General features: G+C 37.3%; 1 protein-coding gene across 5 annotated transcripts in view; it reads right to left on the minus strand.

The window, feature by feature from the left end:
- Nucleotides 1-16,069, minus strand: part of NLGN1 (neuroligin 1) — a 1,028,692-nt gene that overhangs the window by 573,144 nt on the left and 439,479 nt on the right. For 3 of the 5 annotated variants that reach the window (XM_045295071.1, XM_030886969.2, XM_004708584.2), the window contains 2 exons: nucleotides 8,068-8,127; nucleotides 181-333 (listed from right to left, as the gene is read on the minus strand). In XM_045295071.1, the coding sequence (XP_045151006.1) occupies nucleotides 181-333; nucleotides 8,068-8,127 (213 nt within the window). The remainder of the gene's footprint in view (nucleotides 1-180; nucleotides 334-8,067; nucleotides 8,128-16,069) is intronic. The other 2 variants (XM_045295072.1, XM_030886970.2) reach the window with 1 other exon arrangement.

Below are 16,069 nucleotides of genomic sequence, written 5' to 3' on the forward strand. Positions count from 1 at the left end.
AAAAGTAAAATAAAAGAACAATAAAGTAAAGCCAGACACAAGTCAAAACCAACTATCATATATATTTCATGGACTCTATGTGATAAAATAAGAGAGAGGCAGGAAGAGAGGGAAGGTGGGAGAGTCGGGGAGGGAAGAGAGGGAGGGAGTCAGTGAGGGAGTGAGAAGGAAGCTTCTTACCAAGTACCCCAAGTCGATAGTTGACTGTGATGACGATCACATTGCCATAACTTGCCAAGACACTCCCATCATATAAATTTCCAGTACCTTCCATATATGAGCCACCATGGATATACACCATCACGGGTTTAGGACCCCCACTGTCCCGAATATCTGAAAAAGAAATGGGTCGCAATTGTTCTTATCCTCAAAAACAAACAGGGAAGCAAAACATTTCTATTATGGGGACAAGAGGGCAAGATGTCATTGTAAAACTTGCTATTTTTTAAAAGTGTTTCTCAAGCAATTGGTATCAAGTGCTACTATGGAAGAGAGCAGGACACAGCCAATTATTGGATACATATACAGGTATATGTGTGCAGGTATAAATATAATGTAATGTGTTTATAAAATATGAATTAGACCACCAAACTTGGACGATTCAAAGGAAATATGGATGTGAACACTTCTGAGTGACTCTGACCTCACAGTAAAACCAAAAGAAAGCAATGGAATGGAAATTATTTTTAAAATTACCTTTGAAGATATTACAGACCTTTCATAAAATGTATTAATTATAAATCAAATGTAATTTTAAACTGCTCTTATGAATAAAACGAGCTGTTTTTCTATTTCTCCAGCACTGTGAAATCTGCATCAAGTGTAGCATGATTATACTAAATCATATTTTGTTTGCCATCTCTGGACATAGTTACAACATGGTGTACATGTTCCAGGAAGTTTCACTTCACGGCTAAGGACCTTCAGAGTTGTTGTGGGCAGTAAAGTCATATGGCTCTGTGGTCCGCTGCTGCCTTCAGGGGCCTATCATTTAATGGAAGTCGGTCAGCTGGTCATTCCAGCCACACTTACCCTTTGGGATTGGAGAAAAGAGTATAAATTGTTTTTCCATCTCTTAGTGTAACTTTTGCATTCTTCTTAGCTTTGATATATATATAAAGTGTAGCTAAGAGGCAAGAAAGTTGAATCTAAGGGCCATACTCCCTGCCCTGCCATCATGTCTATGCGGACTCACAGAGATCCAGAACTCCCTCTGTAGGTTTCCTGCACTGTAACCCCTTACTGGAGTAGAAAGCCCAGTCTCTCCCACAGAGTGGCTGGTGGTTTCAAACTACTGACCTTGTGGATTGCAGCCTATGCATAACTACTATGCCACCGGGCTCAAATCTCAGGGCAGTGTGTAACAATGCAGAGTGGCTTTAAAGTGATTCCTACAGCTCTGATTTTTTTTATTCAATGTATTTTTTAAGATATTGTCTCTTCAATTACAGAGTTTACAACAAATATCTACAACCGATTTAGAAGCAAAGATTATAATAACTTAAGTTAGTATTTTTTAAAATGACTCATTTCTATAAGAATATTAAAATGCATTTAGGCAAATTTGGTTTAGATTTTAGAGAATGAAGTGCATAGTATTATAAATATGATTATGATATGAGTAGTATGAATATTAATAATAGCTAATTATAATTGTTCATGATCTCCTTATAGCCATATATGAAGCAAACTTGCATCAATGGTATTATAAATGTATTTGTGTGCTCTATATTTCTTTCTCTCTTTTGAACATTACTATTGAAAAGTGTCATTTGAAAATATGGTTTTGCTCCTTTGTTTTTGATATATTTTGTCATATTAATGTCACCATATTTTATGACTGAGGTGTAAGCTTTCAAAATGGAACATATAATATACATTTATTGAAAATACTGTCAATTACTTAAATGCTGTTTTATTGACATTTCCTATAAAGGTGACCCATAGCAATGCGCAGATTATTCTACTTTAATAATAAAGGGATTTCTGAAAATGAGAATGTATTTTAGAGTCTAAAATTATCGTTCAACTTACTTGCTCAACATTTTGGGAAATGGCTCATTAAAGCACTTAGAGATTTAAAAAATATCATGTTAAGTTTGACTTATTATACCTTTTATTAAGCTTGTGCCTCCTTCCCCTCTGGAAAGTGCTCTGGAGAGGAGGGCAATGCTTTCAGCGGTGAACAGCGGATGCTCTGTGAAGTACCACCTACTCCCAACTACATTTCAAAGGGAAGTCTAGACTTAGGTTTTCCTTGAAATTTGGGAAGGAAAGGGCACTCACTCATAATGATATGGGGGCTTTTGGATCGGTTAGTCTTGCCTAGTGGAACAAGTCTCGAAATTATTGGACTATTCACTTTAAATGCCTGTTTTCTGTACACAGCATTAGCTCCTTGTTTTTCTAGTATGGCTGCACTAAAGAAGCCATACTAAATTATTAAACTGAAATCATTAACTGACTGTTCACAGCAGATACTGTACTCTGCTAATTGTATGCTTGGAGGTAGCATGGAAGGAGACTGTTTCCGAATTCTTCTTTAATTAAAATTACATAGAATTACAAAGCACCAACTGTGAACAGTAATGAAATCTTGGTAGAACCATTCTGTTCACCTGAAAAACAATACCAGCCGACCTGGAGAAGGCCTGCCACAGTTTCTGCCTAATAATAAAACAAAGTGGACCAGGTTAAGAAATAAAAAATAATATATCACAATAGATCCTGGATGTTATTCTGAACTGTAACTCCTCTTTTTCTGTGAACATTGGAATTGCGTTTGGGTTTTATTCTCATTTTCAATTTCTCTCTTCAAACTTTTAAAACATTTCAAGATTGCCTATGAATTTAATATACATAGTGAGTCTTTTCCAGAAAGTCCTATAAATATCTAATAATGTTCTGAATAATATTTATTTTCTCGTGAGTTAAATGTGAGATTAATGTCACGAGGGATATGAATTACTAGAAAGAGGAAAACCTATTTTACACAGCATCTTTAAATATTCTTAGTAAAATTTAAGGAAATACAATCTTCCTGTTACAGAACTATAGGGATTCTTTGATGGTGTTTTATCAGAGTGATTTATATTAGATTTCATTTGGATACTGTTTTATCTAGAAATGCATGTGAGAGTTTATTTTTTCTAATAATATAAAGATGTTTCATGTTAAAAGTAAATACAAACAGCATGAATGTTCACTCTTTTACTTTGTTTTCAAAAGACCCGGCACCTTTGAAGTAAAATCTACCTGAGGGTAAGTAAAAAATCATTACTAGGAGGCGTCTCAATATGTTTTCGTGATCAGTGGATACCTGCAGGCTGATTCTCAGTAATATACTTGTCTTCACCTTAAAAAAAAAGCTCAATGCTAACTCTTCCACCCAAGTGGGTCTGCTGAGCCATTTGGGGCCATGTAAATTCAAGACAGGGAAGTCAGCTCAGACAGTTATGGCCACTGGTCTGGGGAATTCCTACTGAGTAAACTTGATCGATTATTTTGGAGGGCACATGATGATCGTGGGAGCTTACTAGGAAGCGTGCTCAGAAAATTGCACTGGTGAGAAAATGGACAGAACCTTGACTCTAAGGCATCTGCTATTTTCATCCCGACAAAGCATGGGCTCCTATCTCCCATGGCTGCGAGGCTGCTCTGCGATCATTTCATTAGGCGATGTGTCTGACCCACTCTACGGACCTAATCTTCCCCCTTCAAACTTCCTTTTGCTTCCCAAAGTCAAAGAATATGGAAAAGGAACATAATTTGAATCCACCCAGGATGCCAATGCTTCCATTTACATGTGGTCTAAATCAAAGGGTGCCGAAATCTGAAGGGAAGGGTCAGAGAGGGGGAAGCAAATGTTCACAGGAGTATTAGCCCTATCGTAGGTGGAGAAGTTGTGAAGCAAGAGATACACAGTTTGATTTTTGTTTGTTTATTAAAGGCTTCTATGATTTTGCACCAATATTTTTGACGGCTCATTTATCATATAACCTATTATTTCAACTCAGAATGACCCTATAGGACAGAGTAGAATCATCCCCAAAGGATTTCCAAGAATATAATCTTTATGGAAGACGGTTGCGATAACTTTCCTCTATGAGAGAGAGACTGATTAGTGATAAATGCTGACCTTTCAATTAGCAGCCAAATCCTCGACCATGACACCACCAGGGCTCCTAAAATGGTGGGATTAAGATTGCCAAACCCAAAGCAGTAGAATTGTTCCAAAGAATTTCTTAAGCTATAGATCTTTGCAGAAGCAATCTCCCTCATCCTTTTTGCATGAACTGGGAGAAAGTGGGTTCGAACCGCTGGCCTTGCAGTTAGCAGCCTAATTCTGAACAGATAGCACCCCTAATGTTTCTTAAATCATGGGGGGAAAGAAACTTAATGCACAGCTAGCTATTCGTTTTCTAAAATTTCATGGTAAAAGTATATTTGAATTAAGTTTCTTGAGTGAAAGAAAGTAAATAAATGTATAATCCCCACAATCACCTTGTCTTTTAAATTTTAGTAACTGTTTTATATTTCAGATAAACCAGAATTGTACGCAGCTGCACTAAGTGTCAACGTGTCTAGAGCAGTTAATAGGGATTTATTTGAATCTGACAGCCAGGCTTTAGAATCACAATTCCCTTTAATGGTCCAAATGAATAACTATTAGTCACATAAGTCCTCAAATATGTTTACTGGTCTCTCTTTTTAAAGGAGTCATTACGTTTTAATTGCCTACGTGGCAGAGTTTTTGTCATTTAACAGTTTTTATATTGTGAAGCATTGCCTCAATTAAATCTTCCTCTGATATATCAAAAGGCATTTTGAGATAGTTTTGCGCTTCTCAGTTATCCTGATAACCCTCAGTCATCATTAAAAACTGCCAAAAGAAATTTGGCCATATTTGTGCTTATTAAAATGAACTTAATAAAGTCACTGGTACATTTTTCGTCAGAGAGCATACAAAGGCCTCCAAGAATTTTCTTTTTAAAAGCTCTCTGTTGGAGCTGCAACGCCTGAGTCCTGTGCTTTGCTAAGGAGCTTCTGTTGAGGGTCAAACTGGCATTCCCGGAAGAGTCAGTGGCGCCAGGTCTAAACTGAGAGCTTGTGCAGTCGCCAGGCATCATTGTCAACCCGAGAGTAGCTATTATTTTATGTTTGATTTCAACTCAAGTCAGTATCGTATTGAGGCATTTTGAACACCGTCAATTTCAAAATTTTAAAAACGTTTTCTTATAACCCCCAAATAAACTGATGGAAATCTACAGTGCTTCTTTAAACCATTTTCTTTTTTAATCGATGGGAAAAGTCACAATACAGTTATTTTTCCTTATGCTCCAGCACAAGTGAAAATATTCCCATCATGCCTCTGTGACAGCCAGTAAGTGAGGCATGATGGCAGAAATACAAACCAGACTTTGCTTTTCCAGGAAGCTCTCGTTTTGATTGAGGCATGGGTGCCAGTGGATAGCCAAGATAGGGATTCAGAGATAGGGGGGAGGAGTCAAGGCACTGCCTGAAGGGATCATCTCCTATGACATATTCAATAGGTTTCTGACTAAATGAAAAAGAAGAGTTTGTAAGTAATTTCTATGTGCTGCTTTATGTTAAAGGAGCCCTGTGGCCATTGTGTTGGGCATTGAGCTGCAAACCACAGGACAAACACATCAGCCACTTGGGGGAGAAAGACAAAATCATCTCCTCCCATAAGGATGCAGAGGAAGCAGGACAGAGGCATGAGGAGTCAGGATGGCTTAGAAGACAGTGAGTGTTTGTTTCAGGTTTAGGTCCAATGGTGTTCATTCAAGAGTTGCAACAAATCAAATATGAAAAGTGACATCAATTTTCATTCATAAGAAAGTCTACAAAATAACCCATGAATTAATTGAACACATCCTTGGAATTTTCAAGAAATGTTTTCATTCCCTCCCTCCAGGGATCGTGAGTTTATCGTTCTTGCTTTCTAAACAATTATCCAAAGCAACAACATAAGGCACATTTAATTTGAACTGACTGCTTTGACATTCCACACTTTTGAGCACTTAAAAATGTTTATTGATTTGATAATTCTTTTGAGTGACGGCCTTAGTTCTTAACCTGAATACTACATGCCAGTTTAAATAGGAGTTTAGGATATTTTTAATGGCTATTTAAAAATGTTAAATGTGCTTTCAAACAAGTCTATAAAATGGATTCATGTTACAGGGCTGAGCTCACCATGGGAAGGCGGAGGTAGCCCTAAGTGAACAGGTGAAATGTCTGACTCCATGCTGCTTTATCAAAAGAAAAAGACAATCACACTGAAGAATCAATCAAACTATTTTTTAAAGAGGAAAATATTGATGCCTATAAACTTTGTGGCTGCATTAGGAAATTTTGGAGTTTATTTGAGATGCTTGGGTATTAAGATAGCAAGTAAGGAGTTAAGGATGGTGAGAGGTTTCATTTGGGACAGAAATCAAAGTTCTACAGATCTAATAGCTATAATGAATATTTGAATACTTCAGATTTTTGAAAAAACTTCCCTGACAAAGTGTTGGTTCTCACAGCAGATATTGAGAACAGAAGAAACTTCTGTTTTTGGATTTTCTGAGGAAATAAAACTTCATGGAGTAACTCACCAAACAACTCCAGGTTTACCCACCAACTAGTATTTCTTGATTTCTGATGTGTTTGAAAAAATGACCATCTTTATTTGGATATTATAGTTTATTTTTAGCTTCAAAACATGCCAAATGATAATTCTTGGGCAGCTATCATGACTTATTTTAATATTCATGACTTCTTTATTTAATCTTTAATCTACTGCTAGGGTTCATAGAAAATAAAACTTTAATCAAATGGCATAAATTGCATTTAATCTAAATAATATTAGATGTTATCAAGCTAATAATATGCTAGATAACTTTTAAATGTTTATACTATGGGTTCTACCCGAAAGAGATTTATTTAATATGTGCCTCAATGAAAATTATGCAAATTGTTGAGCTAAGATTCATTCAAGGACAGCTCCCTTGTAATTCATGGAACTAGCAACTTAGTCGACTTGGTAAGGGTTCTTCTGCTTTAGAAAAGGTTTATTATCCTATTATAAATAACTTTATGACATTTAATTTCTAGGTTTCTAGGAAGTACTTTAAAACCTGGAATTAAGCCTGTCTTCTCTATAGTGATCATAACTGTATGGCATTTTGCAAAATCCATGCATGGAACTCAGGTCAACTGAAAGGATCAATAGGCCACTCTAAATACTAGTTAAAGACACACCGAAGAATGAGATATGTCAAATTAATCTAGCGAGCTTATGACTTACAATTGTATATTATAAGGAAGTTGTAAAGAGAATAATTTCAGAAATATGTACCTTTGGAATTGCAGGGCAGTCTATTAGTCTTGTTGGAAAAACACCTATAATGATGAACCAACATCCTCATTCTTCTGAGTCCAGAGTAGGACTTCAGTGATTGTACAATATTTTCTATAGTCATATAAACAGGTGCACTGCCTTTTATTATCTATACATATTCATTTTTTAATATTTAATGAAATCAATAGAAAGCAGTAATGTTTAAAGTACATTGCTCAAGAAACACTTTATATCAGCATTTATTAGGCATAGGGCTCTTTTTAAGCAAAGTCAAATATAAAAGTGAAACGCATTTTGATATTAGGTAAAATATTTACATAGACTTGAAGACATGCAAAATGGTTACAGAGAGACTACAAGGGGGATTGTTAGTTCAAAGAATATGGACAGATTTCAGTCAAAACATGGGATGCAACATATCAAGAGTCGGTTCAAGAAAACAAAACAGAACAAAAAAGCCCCTCATTTTAAAGCATTTTCATGGTTGGCATCAAAATGTAAAACTTAACATTTATTATATTAAAAAAAATTTAAAATGCGTACTTATATGTAACAACAAGCAAGAAGACAAAACACATCAAAAAACGGGAATTTAAAACAACTCTTCAAAAAAAGACAAGAAGTAAAAAAATAGAAAAGGGTGGAAAAAGTGACCGAGGCCCTTGTCATGCAAATAGATTTGGTGGAAAAAAAAATACCTTCATCTTCAGCACCGTCATTATCACCTAAATCATCTGTCTGTTTCTTTGTAAGGGGACCTAGGATTGAGAATGGAGAAATGGAAGGGGGGGAAAAAAAGACAATTCAAGAATAAACAAGACTGAGGGCAAAAAATTAATGTAAATATTAAAATTCTCAAGGATATTTCCAAAAAGAGTGGAGAAGGGGTTATGTCAAAGTTGATTTTCTATTGCTTAAGGAAAAAAATCCTTTCCCTAAATTATCTCTTTAAAAAAATTTTGTTTGTGAATGTATCCAGCATAAAAAATACATTGTGGCTTGGAATGCAGATTGTAAACAAAGGAACTTAAAAACATATCAAATGCATACAAAAAGTGAGAAACAGTTTTATTAGCTGAAATCACTTAGTCTCTTCTCATTTAAATTGGTGACAGTCATAAAGAAAACAGTTCAGACTTATTCTTTAATCTAGGAGAATAAAATAACATTAGGCAAAACAGAGCAAAGAACATGTTGGGAGTACTATTTCTTTCTTTCTTTTTTGGTGAGCGCACTAACATATGGGCTTATATGTTTTTTAATTCATATATTTTTCAAACGTGACACTCTAAAATTACTTGTCATTAGACAGACATTTCCCCTTTGGTTTTCACTTAAATCTTAGCTGTGGGTTTCAGACATTTGCAACTTGGCCAGCTGCTTCACCGGTTCATCTTATCACTTGGCACAGCAAAGGCACCATAAGTGAAAACCAGTGTTTAGATATTAAGGTAGTGAGAGAATCAGGGCTTATATTTCATAATCAATTTAATAATATAATGGGATTATGTCCTAGCGCAATTTCATACATGGTATAGTTATTTATGACAGGATCATATTTCAGGAGAATAATTATATTAAAACACGGTGAATGTTTCATCAATGTTTTAGGATACTTAACAATGCTAATTTGCTAGAATAAAGAAGCACACAAAGGGGAAGTCAAAGGCCATGAAAATAATTTTAAGTGTCACGTCATTGACATATTTAATCCACTGAAAAGCAAGTGAAATTCTTTTTGTTCCACAACCATTTAATTTATGTGACATTTAATAATGCTCATGCAAAACCAAAACAAAACAAAAAACCACCTTACAAACACAGACTACTCAAGCTAAAAGACAGCCAAACACATAGCAGTAAGCAAGAGAAATTGACCATGCATCAAAATAACAGTACAGAAACAGCAAGAAGAAAAAAATAAAAAGGACTGAGAGTCCTGTGTTGGTGTCAATAATATAAGTCGCAAAGAAGCAGGCATTAACTCTAAGCAGACTTCCTGAGGAAAGATTGCTAAACATTTTGAGAAAGATTTCTGTCTTCCCAGTGATTACTGTGCATCACGTTTGTAATTCAAAAACTAAACCTCCAACCCAAACCCTCAAAGAATGAGAAACTGTTCAGAAAACAGAAGAGCAAAAGTAAGATAGAACTTAGTTACGTTTCATTAGCAAAGAGAGAGTTTGAAAAACTGACAATGATATAAAGCCTAGAAATACAGAAATTGAGGACGCAATCGAAGGGGTCCGCTGACGGTCTCAATCGTAAAGAACAATGCCTTGGATTCAAGGACATTGCAAATATACAGACCAGGGAACCATACAGAACAAGTTAAGTGATAGCATTTGATAGTCACACCTGCAAGCAATCATTCCATTAAGAGAAAATCTAGATGAAAGCAATTCTTTATATTAATTGACTCTCAGTTGCTTGTTCATAGAAATCTACTTTTCTTTAATATGAACTGGTTTAAATGCAAAAAAGTACCCTTAGGATCATTTGATGTTCATGTAACAATGTTGCTGCATTTCTGGAATATAGAAATATGTTGAATTTAAATTTATAAATAGCTGCATCCGGTGGCTGTGTGTGTAATGTCCCAATTTTGAACCACCACCTCAAATCGTAGACTTTGAATATTATGCTTTTAAGGTTTTTAAAAATAATATTTTAAAGCAATAAATGAGCATGCTTCAACTATGTATATTCTTGCATTCCTCTCTTCAAGGATGTTATCTGTAAGATTTATGGTTTTCTTTATCGGTGAACAAGGCAGCATGTGTGCAGTAGCAGTTGAATAGTTATTTGTCGCTGCCTGAACCATTATCGGCTGTCCTGCTTTAGTTAATCTGCTTAATTACTGGCTATATTAGGACAATACAAAATGTGAGCTCAAAGATGTTTTGCCAAATCAACCATTTACTGTTATCGAGGGCATAAGTTAAATCTATCACACTCAAATCAAATCAACTCAGTCCCTTCATTGTGAAGGACGATCCCACACTTCTGGGCTATACCACACTTCACATTGTGCAGGACGATCCCACACTTTTGATCCCGCCTTTTCTTTCCTCTCTAGATTACCCAAGGCCATTTACATGAGGTTTCTGAGGTTCCACAGCAACTGAGCCCGTCGTTTGACATATTTTGAATGTGGACAGTATTGCTTGTCCCTTGACCAACCCTAACGGAGCCTTGCTGGCAAAGTGGGCTGCCCTTTGGCCTAGTAACCACAAACTCAGCACTTTGAAACCACTGGCCACACTGTGGGAGAAAGACAGGATTTCTACTCCCTGAAAGAATTAGTCTCTGCATCAGACAGTGTAAGACATGAAAAAATAATAATAATTTATAAATGATCAAGGGTTTCTGAGGGACAGAGAGAGGGGAAAAATAAGGAGCTGATACCAAGGGCTCAAGGAGAAAGCAAATGTTTTGAGAATGATGATGGCAACAAATGTACAAATGTGCTTGACACAATGGATGCATGTATGGATTGTGATAAGAGTTGTATGAGCCCCCAATAAAATGATTAAAAAAAACGTTACAGTCTCCAAAATCCACAGGGGTAGTCTTATTCTCTCCCACAAGGTTGTTATGAGTCAGAACCCATTGGATGGCAGTGAGTTTGCCTTTTTATTTTTTTCCTAATTGGTCAACGGTAGATGCTATATTGTAAGATACATTTTATTGTGGTACGCAAGTGCATTTCTTCACAATAAGACATAATTACTCGTTTCTGTTAGACTTCATCTGCATAAACCGAGACACTAGGGGAATGGTATTCAATATGAAATGAGTGACCGTCAAATTCATCAAGCCGAGTTTCACTCATGGAAACCCATTGTGTGTCTGAGCAGAACGGTGTGCTACAGATTTTCCAATGAGTGTTTTTGGGTGTTGTTGCGGGGTTGGGGCGAGGGTAGGGGAGTATATATCAAGGTTGTTCTCCTATGTGCCTCTGGATACACCTTCACCTTTTCAGTGAGTAGCCTTGCCCATTAGCCCTTTGCCCTGCCAGGTATTCCTGCTAAGCAGAGGTTCTCTCTGGCTGAAACGGTTGAAAGCACTTTGTGTGACATTTACTGTCCGTGCTTTCAAGAAGCTGCGCCTCTTCAGTGATTAGGGTACAGGCTACCTACACTCATGGACTAGGCTGTCTTTCACAAGTGATGACGTAAACGTAGCTGAAGAACTGGAAGCACACGCAGGTACACAGCACCATGAATGCCTAAGAACATCATTGTCCTTCTGCCCGCTGAAGACGTTTACTTATTGACTACTAAGTAAAACCTTATTATCGATGATATTAAATTGCTTCCACCGTGGGGGCTCCAGTGCTATTTTAGCAATTCCGGCCTAACTGGGTTTTCTTGACATCAGGAATTTTCTACACATCTGCTTGTTGACGATTCCCTGTAAAGAGAAGGGCTATAACTGTTTCTGGCAAAACTGATTATACGAAGAAGGAAAAACCGATTTCCTTTATCTCTTACACCTAAAGGCACTGAGAAGAAATAGCTGAAAAGGTCCAGACTTGCAAGTGGAGGAACTTGACATTGGTTTCTGGGAGGAAGCGTCATCAGTGAACATGTGCCTGTGGATTATAGAAACAGATCCCTACAAGATCTCAACCGGCCTGTGGCCCAGCTGGAAGCAAACTGCCTGGATCTCCCTACTGTCTACAGTGAGCAGTACCTCCCTCTTTCACTTCTCCATTCTAAACAGTTGCAATCGATGGAACTGCAGGAGTTAAAACATTTTAACTACCAAGAAGATTACTGTTAAAAAAAGAATAATATTGTCACAAGTCATTTGTGATCATTTTTCTTGTAAAGCAGAAACCACCAACTTCTAGAGGCCACATATTCCTATCAATCGAGCAACACGATTCACCTCAAAGGGAAGGTATTTCTCTTTCCAACAGAAATCAACGTTGTTAAGAGCGTTCCGACCACAAGCTATGCTTCCTTTAAAGTACAGTAATGCGTTTCCAAGACCACCAGTTTAAATGGGTCTCTTCAAGCACCGAATATAAAGGGAATGAGACTTCTACAACCTGAGTGTAGAAGAGATTTATGCGGCCTTGGCACTCGATAGGGTCTGTCCTCCCCGAGGAGCGCGCACATAACTCTCATTAGAGTTAATAGGAAAGTGGACCTCTTGTCATTTTCAAAGGGAGTGAGAGTAATTACTATATTTTATATCTCCTATAGGCAATAAATAGATTCAGTGCTGAAACAACAGGACTACCAGAGGTAAACGAAGGTAAATGGAAGTCCTACCCATGGACTTTGAGCTCATTTAATCCCCAAATAGTTTCTTTGCCGTTAGCCTGAGAATCACTCAGCATACTGGCCCTTCCAAAGACCATAGAATGCATTCTTTTGTTTCAGAATCTGACCACAGTGCTGTTCACTTCTTCAAAAAGGAGCAAAAAGACCAACATTTCCCTGTAGTTAACTGGAGAATAATTATGTGCTCTGAAATAATTACTCTCCACCCCTATTAATGCTGCTTTTTAATCATTCTCTTTGATGAAGGGCTAATATACTTCAGGCCTCAAATACATTAGAAGTGATTATAAATTCCTTCATTGCAGGTTCAGTTCAGCAGAAATTATCCGTACTTTGTGTCACACACATCTGCAAAAGGCAAGTAGGTTGAAGGTATTATTAGCTCCTGACTTAGGTGGCTGGCTATGAGAAATGTAGGCTGCTCACAGGAACAGAACACGTCTTTGAAACTTTCAGAATTATTTAAAGCTCTTGTCTCCAGTAAGCCCCACAGTGATAGATGGGAAACCTTGGCTAATGACCTGTCGCCCCTGTTTCCTCACCCTCTCTCCCTGGCCATATTTGGCATCAGGTGATACCAGGATTCCTGTGCACGTTTTCACAACACTGGAGAACTGAGCCACCATGGTGCAGGAGCCTTTGAAAGTAGGTTCCATATTTTCAGGGATGAATTCTCTTCGGACAATATCTAGTTTATAAAACTTGAAACAAGGAGGCGAAAAAGCTTCTTTGGGTTAAGTCATCGAGTAGAGCTCCTTCATCTTGATAAGAAAAACAAGTTTTCTTCTAGAGCATGACTTGGCTTGCATTATGTTGAAGTCAAAGGCAATCTTGTTTAGAATAAAAGCGATAGGATCATATATATATATGATCATAAAATATATATATATAAAATACCATGGGGAAATCCCTTCTCTGAGGATCACCAAATCTGTACACACTCATGATTTCTTTTCAACACTCTTAAGTGTTGAATTAAGAAAAAAACATTCCAGATATAGTGTTTTCACAGCATCAAGAATCTCCAAATAATGAATTGGAGGAATAATATATAAGTCCTTTAAACTTTTCTAGGACATATTCTCCACTGCCATTACTTTGAAGAAGAAATTATGTAGCAATGCACCTAGCACAGTAGTTCAGTAGAGATACAAGTACACTAATGCCCAGAGATGAATCAGTGAGAGATGAGGATTAAAATGGCATCGCCAGCCCACCCTCTCCCTAGGGCTGTGTTAGTCAGGCATTTACATGTGTTATGCTAGCTGCTCAGGCTTTATGGAAGGCAAAACACCTTCATAAAATAATTACATCAGGTAGGAGAAAGAAAAATTACATAATCGCACAGACAGGTGTATACTTACAAAGTGTGATAAGTGTAAATGAAGGGAACTTTTAATGTTATGACAGGTTATACTTGGATACGCGGCTGAATCTGGGAAGGCTTTATTGAATAAGTGCTTTGGAGTCTGCTGGGAAGGATATTATTATTTTACACTAAGCACCCACAGAGTCTGTGGCTAGCCTTGCAGGATGGTGTTCTGCATGGTGAATTACATTCCTACAAGGAAGGTAGAAGCCCGAACACCTCTAATTGTGAATGCAAACTTCACTTCTTTAACTGACATCATTTTTAAAGATTCAATTGCTAAATGTGGGAGGTCAAATTAGATTTGGATGGGCCTGATTTCTTCCGGTTGGTGTCTTACAAGAGGGAAGAAAGCCACAGAGACAGAATCGACCAGGAAGAAGACAGAGAATACTTGAAGATGCATGCAAGGCCAATGAGTGCCCCAAGTGGCCAGGGCTACCGGAAACTACCAGATACGGCATGGCTCTGCCACTGCAGACTCCCAATCTCCACAACCCTAATTCAACACAGTTCTGTTCATGAAAACCACTCCGGTTGGGGGATTTTGTTATGGCAGACCTAGGAAAACAAGGCAGGAAGGACCACGATTCTCTCCAAGGCAATAGCACATAGAAGGCCCCCAAAGGAGCATAATCTGGGAGATCCACGAGGCTGGTGTACAAGGGGTAGAACAGAGACTAGTGGGAGGTGAGGATAGAGAGCGAGAACATGCAGAGCATGCAGCTCCTCTAGCCTGGGGACTTTGTCTTAATCCTAAAAGCAATGGGAAGCCACTTAAAGGGTTTAAGCCCACACTGATAGACCCTGCCCTTTCTGAATCTTCAGCAGAAAAAGGCAGGGTTCTTCTAAGAGATATGCTAAAGAATATTTTATACAGATTTCAGCACAGTATTTTCACCAGCTTCTAGTTTTGTTCGCAAATTAAATGGGTATTCACCCAAAGTAATATCAAAGACTCCAGCACAACTGAAACTTTATAAAGAATTTAAAAGATGAAACTAAACATATATAAGCATACAGGCACTTTGCTTTATAATGATCATATCTTTAGTAGCACTATGTTTTTATAAAGATGCACTCTTTGGCCAACCTCTGGCTGGAGGCTTCACTGGTGCCTTGGTTCAGTGGGGCTCCTCCTCAATTCATCTCCAGAGCCAGCTTGCCCTCCAATGTGGGCTTTGCTTTCCTAGATTTAATTCTTCCCTTGGTTTGCAAGCCCTAACTTTACCTGGCTTGATCTTTAATCATTCCCTTTTTCTCCTATTCTTACTCAGGCTTAAAATTTCCAAGAGACATCCCATTCCTCATCCTGGTCATAATTAGTGCCTACTTGCATTATTGTTTTAGCCCTTTGGCTGTTGCTATCATCATCTTGAACTCCACATTAAGCATGAACTTAGACTTGAAGTTGGAAATGATGAGTGACAAATTAGCAACTGCTAAAGTGTACCCCCTTCACCCCACCAATGTAATTCCTTCTAAGACTATTAATGCAAACATTCCAAAGGAACAAGAATTCAAAAGCATATGCAGCCTAACAGACTTAGTGAATCTCGTTACTGTCCGTTTTAAAATAGCTATAACATGACAGATGAAAATGGAATGTGTTTTAACACTAGTTTTTTTTTTTTTTTTTTTTCTTGTACCATGTTTATTCAAACTCTATGCTGAACAAATAATCTGAGAAGACGGATTATATGAAGAATAAAATGGCATCAAGATTGAAGGAAGAATGTTTAACAACCTATTATATGAAAGTGTTACAACTTTGTTTTCATGGAATAAAGAAGACTTAAAGCATTTACTGAGGAAGACTAAAGATTACTGCCTACAGTACAAATCACAACTCAATGCAAAGAAGGCAAAGTATCTAACACCTGGACCAGTCAACCACATCATAGTAAAAGGAGAAAAGATTGAAGTTCTGAAGCATTTATTTTTCTTTTATCCACAATCAATGCACCTGGAAGAATCAGTCAAAAGAAGAAAGAATGGAGTGTATTGGGCAAATTTGCTGTGAAACACTTCTTT

This window comes from Echinops telfairi, unplaced genomic scaffold (assembly GCF_000313985.2).
Source record: "Echinops telfairi isolate 266 unplaced genomic scaffold, ASM31398v2 ScPeMD7_4225;HRSCAF=4972, whole genome shotgun sequence".
Classification (NCBI taxonomy): domain Eukaryota; kingdom Metazoa; phylum Chordata; class Mammalia; order Afrosoricida; family Tenrecidae; genus Echinops; species Echinops telfairi.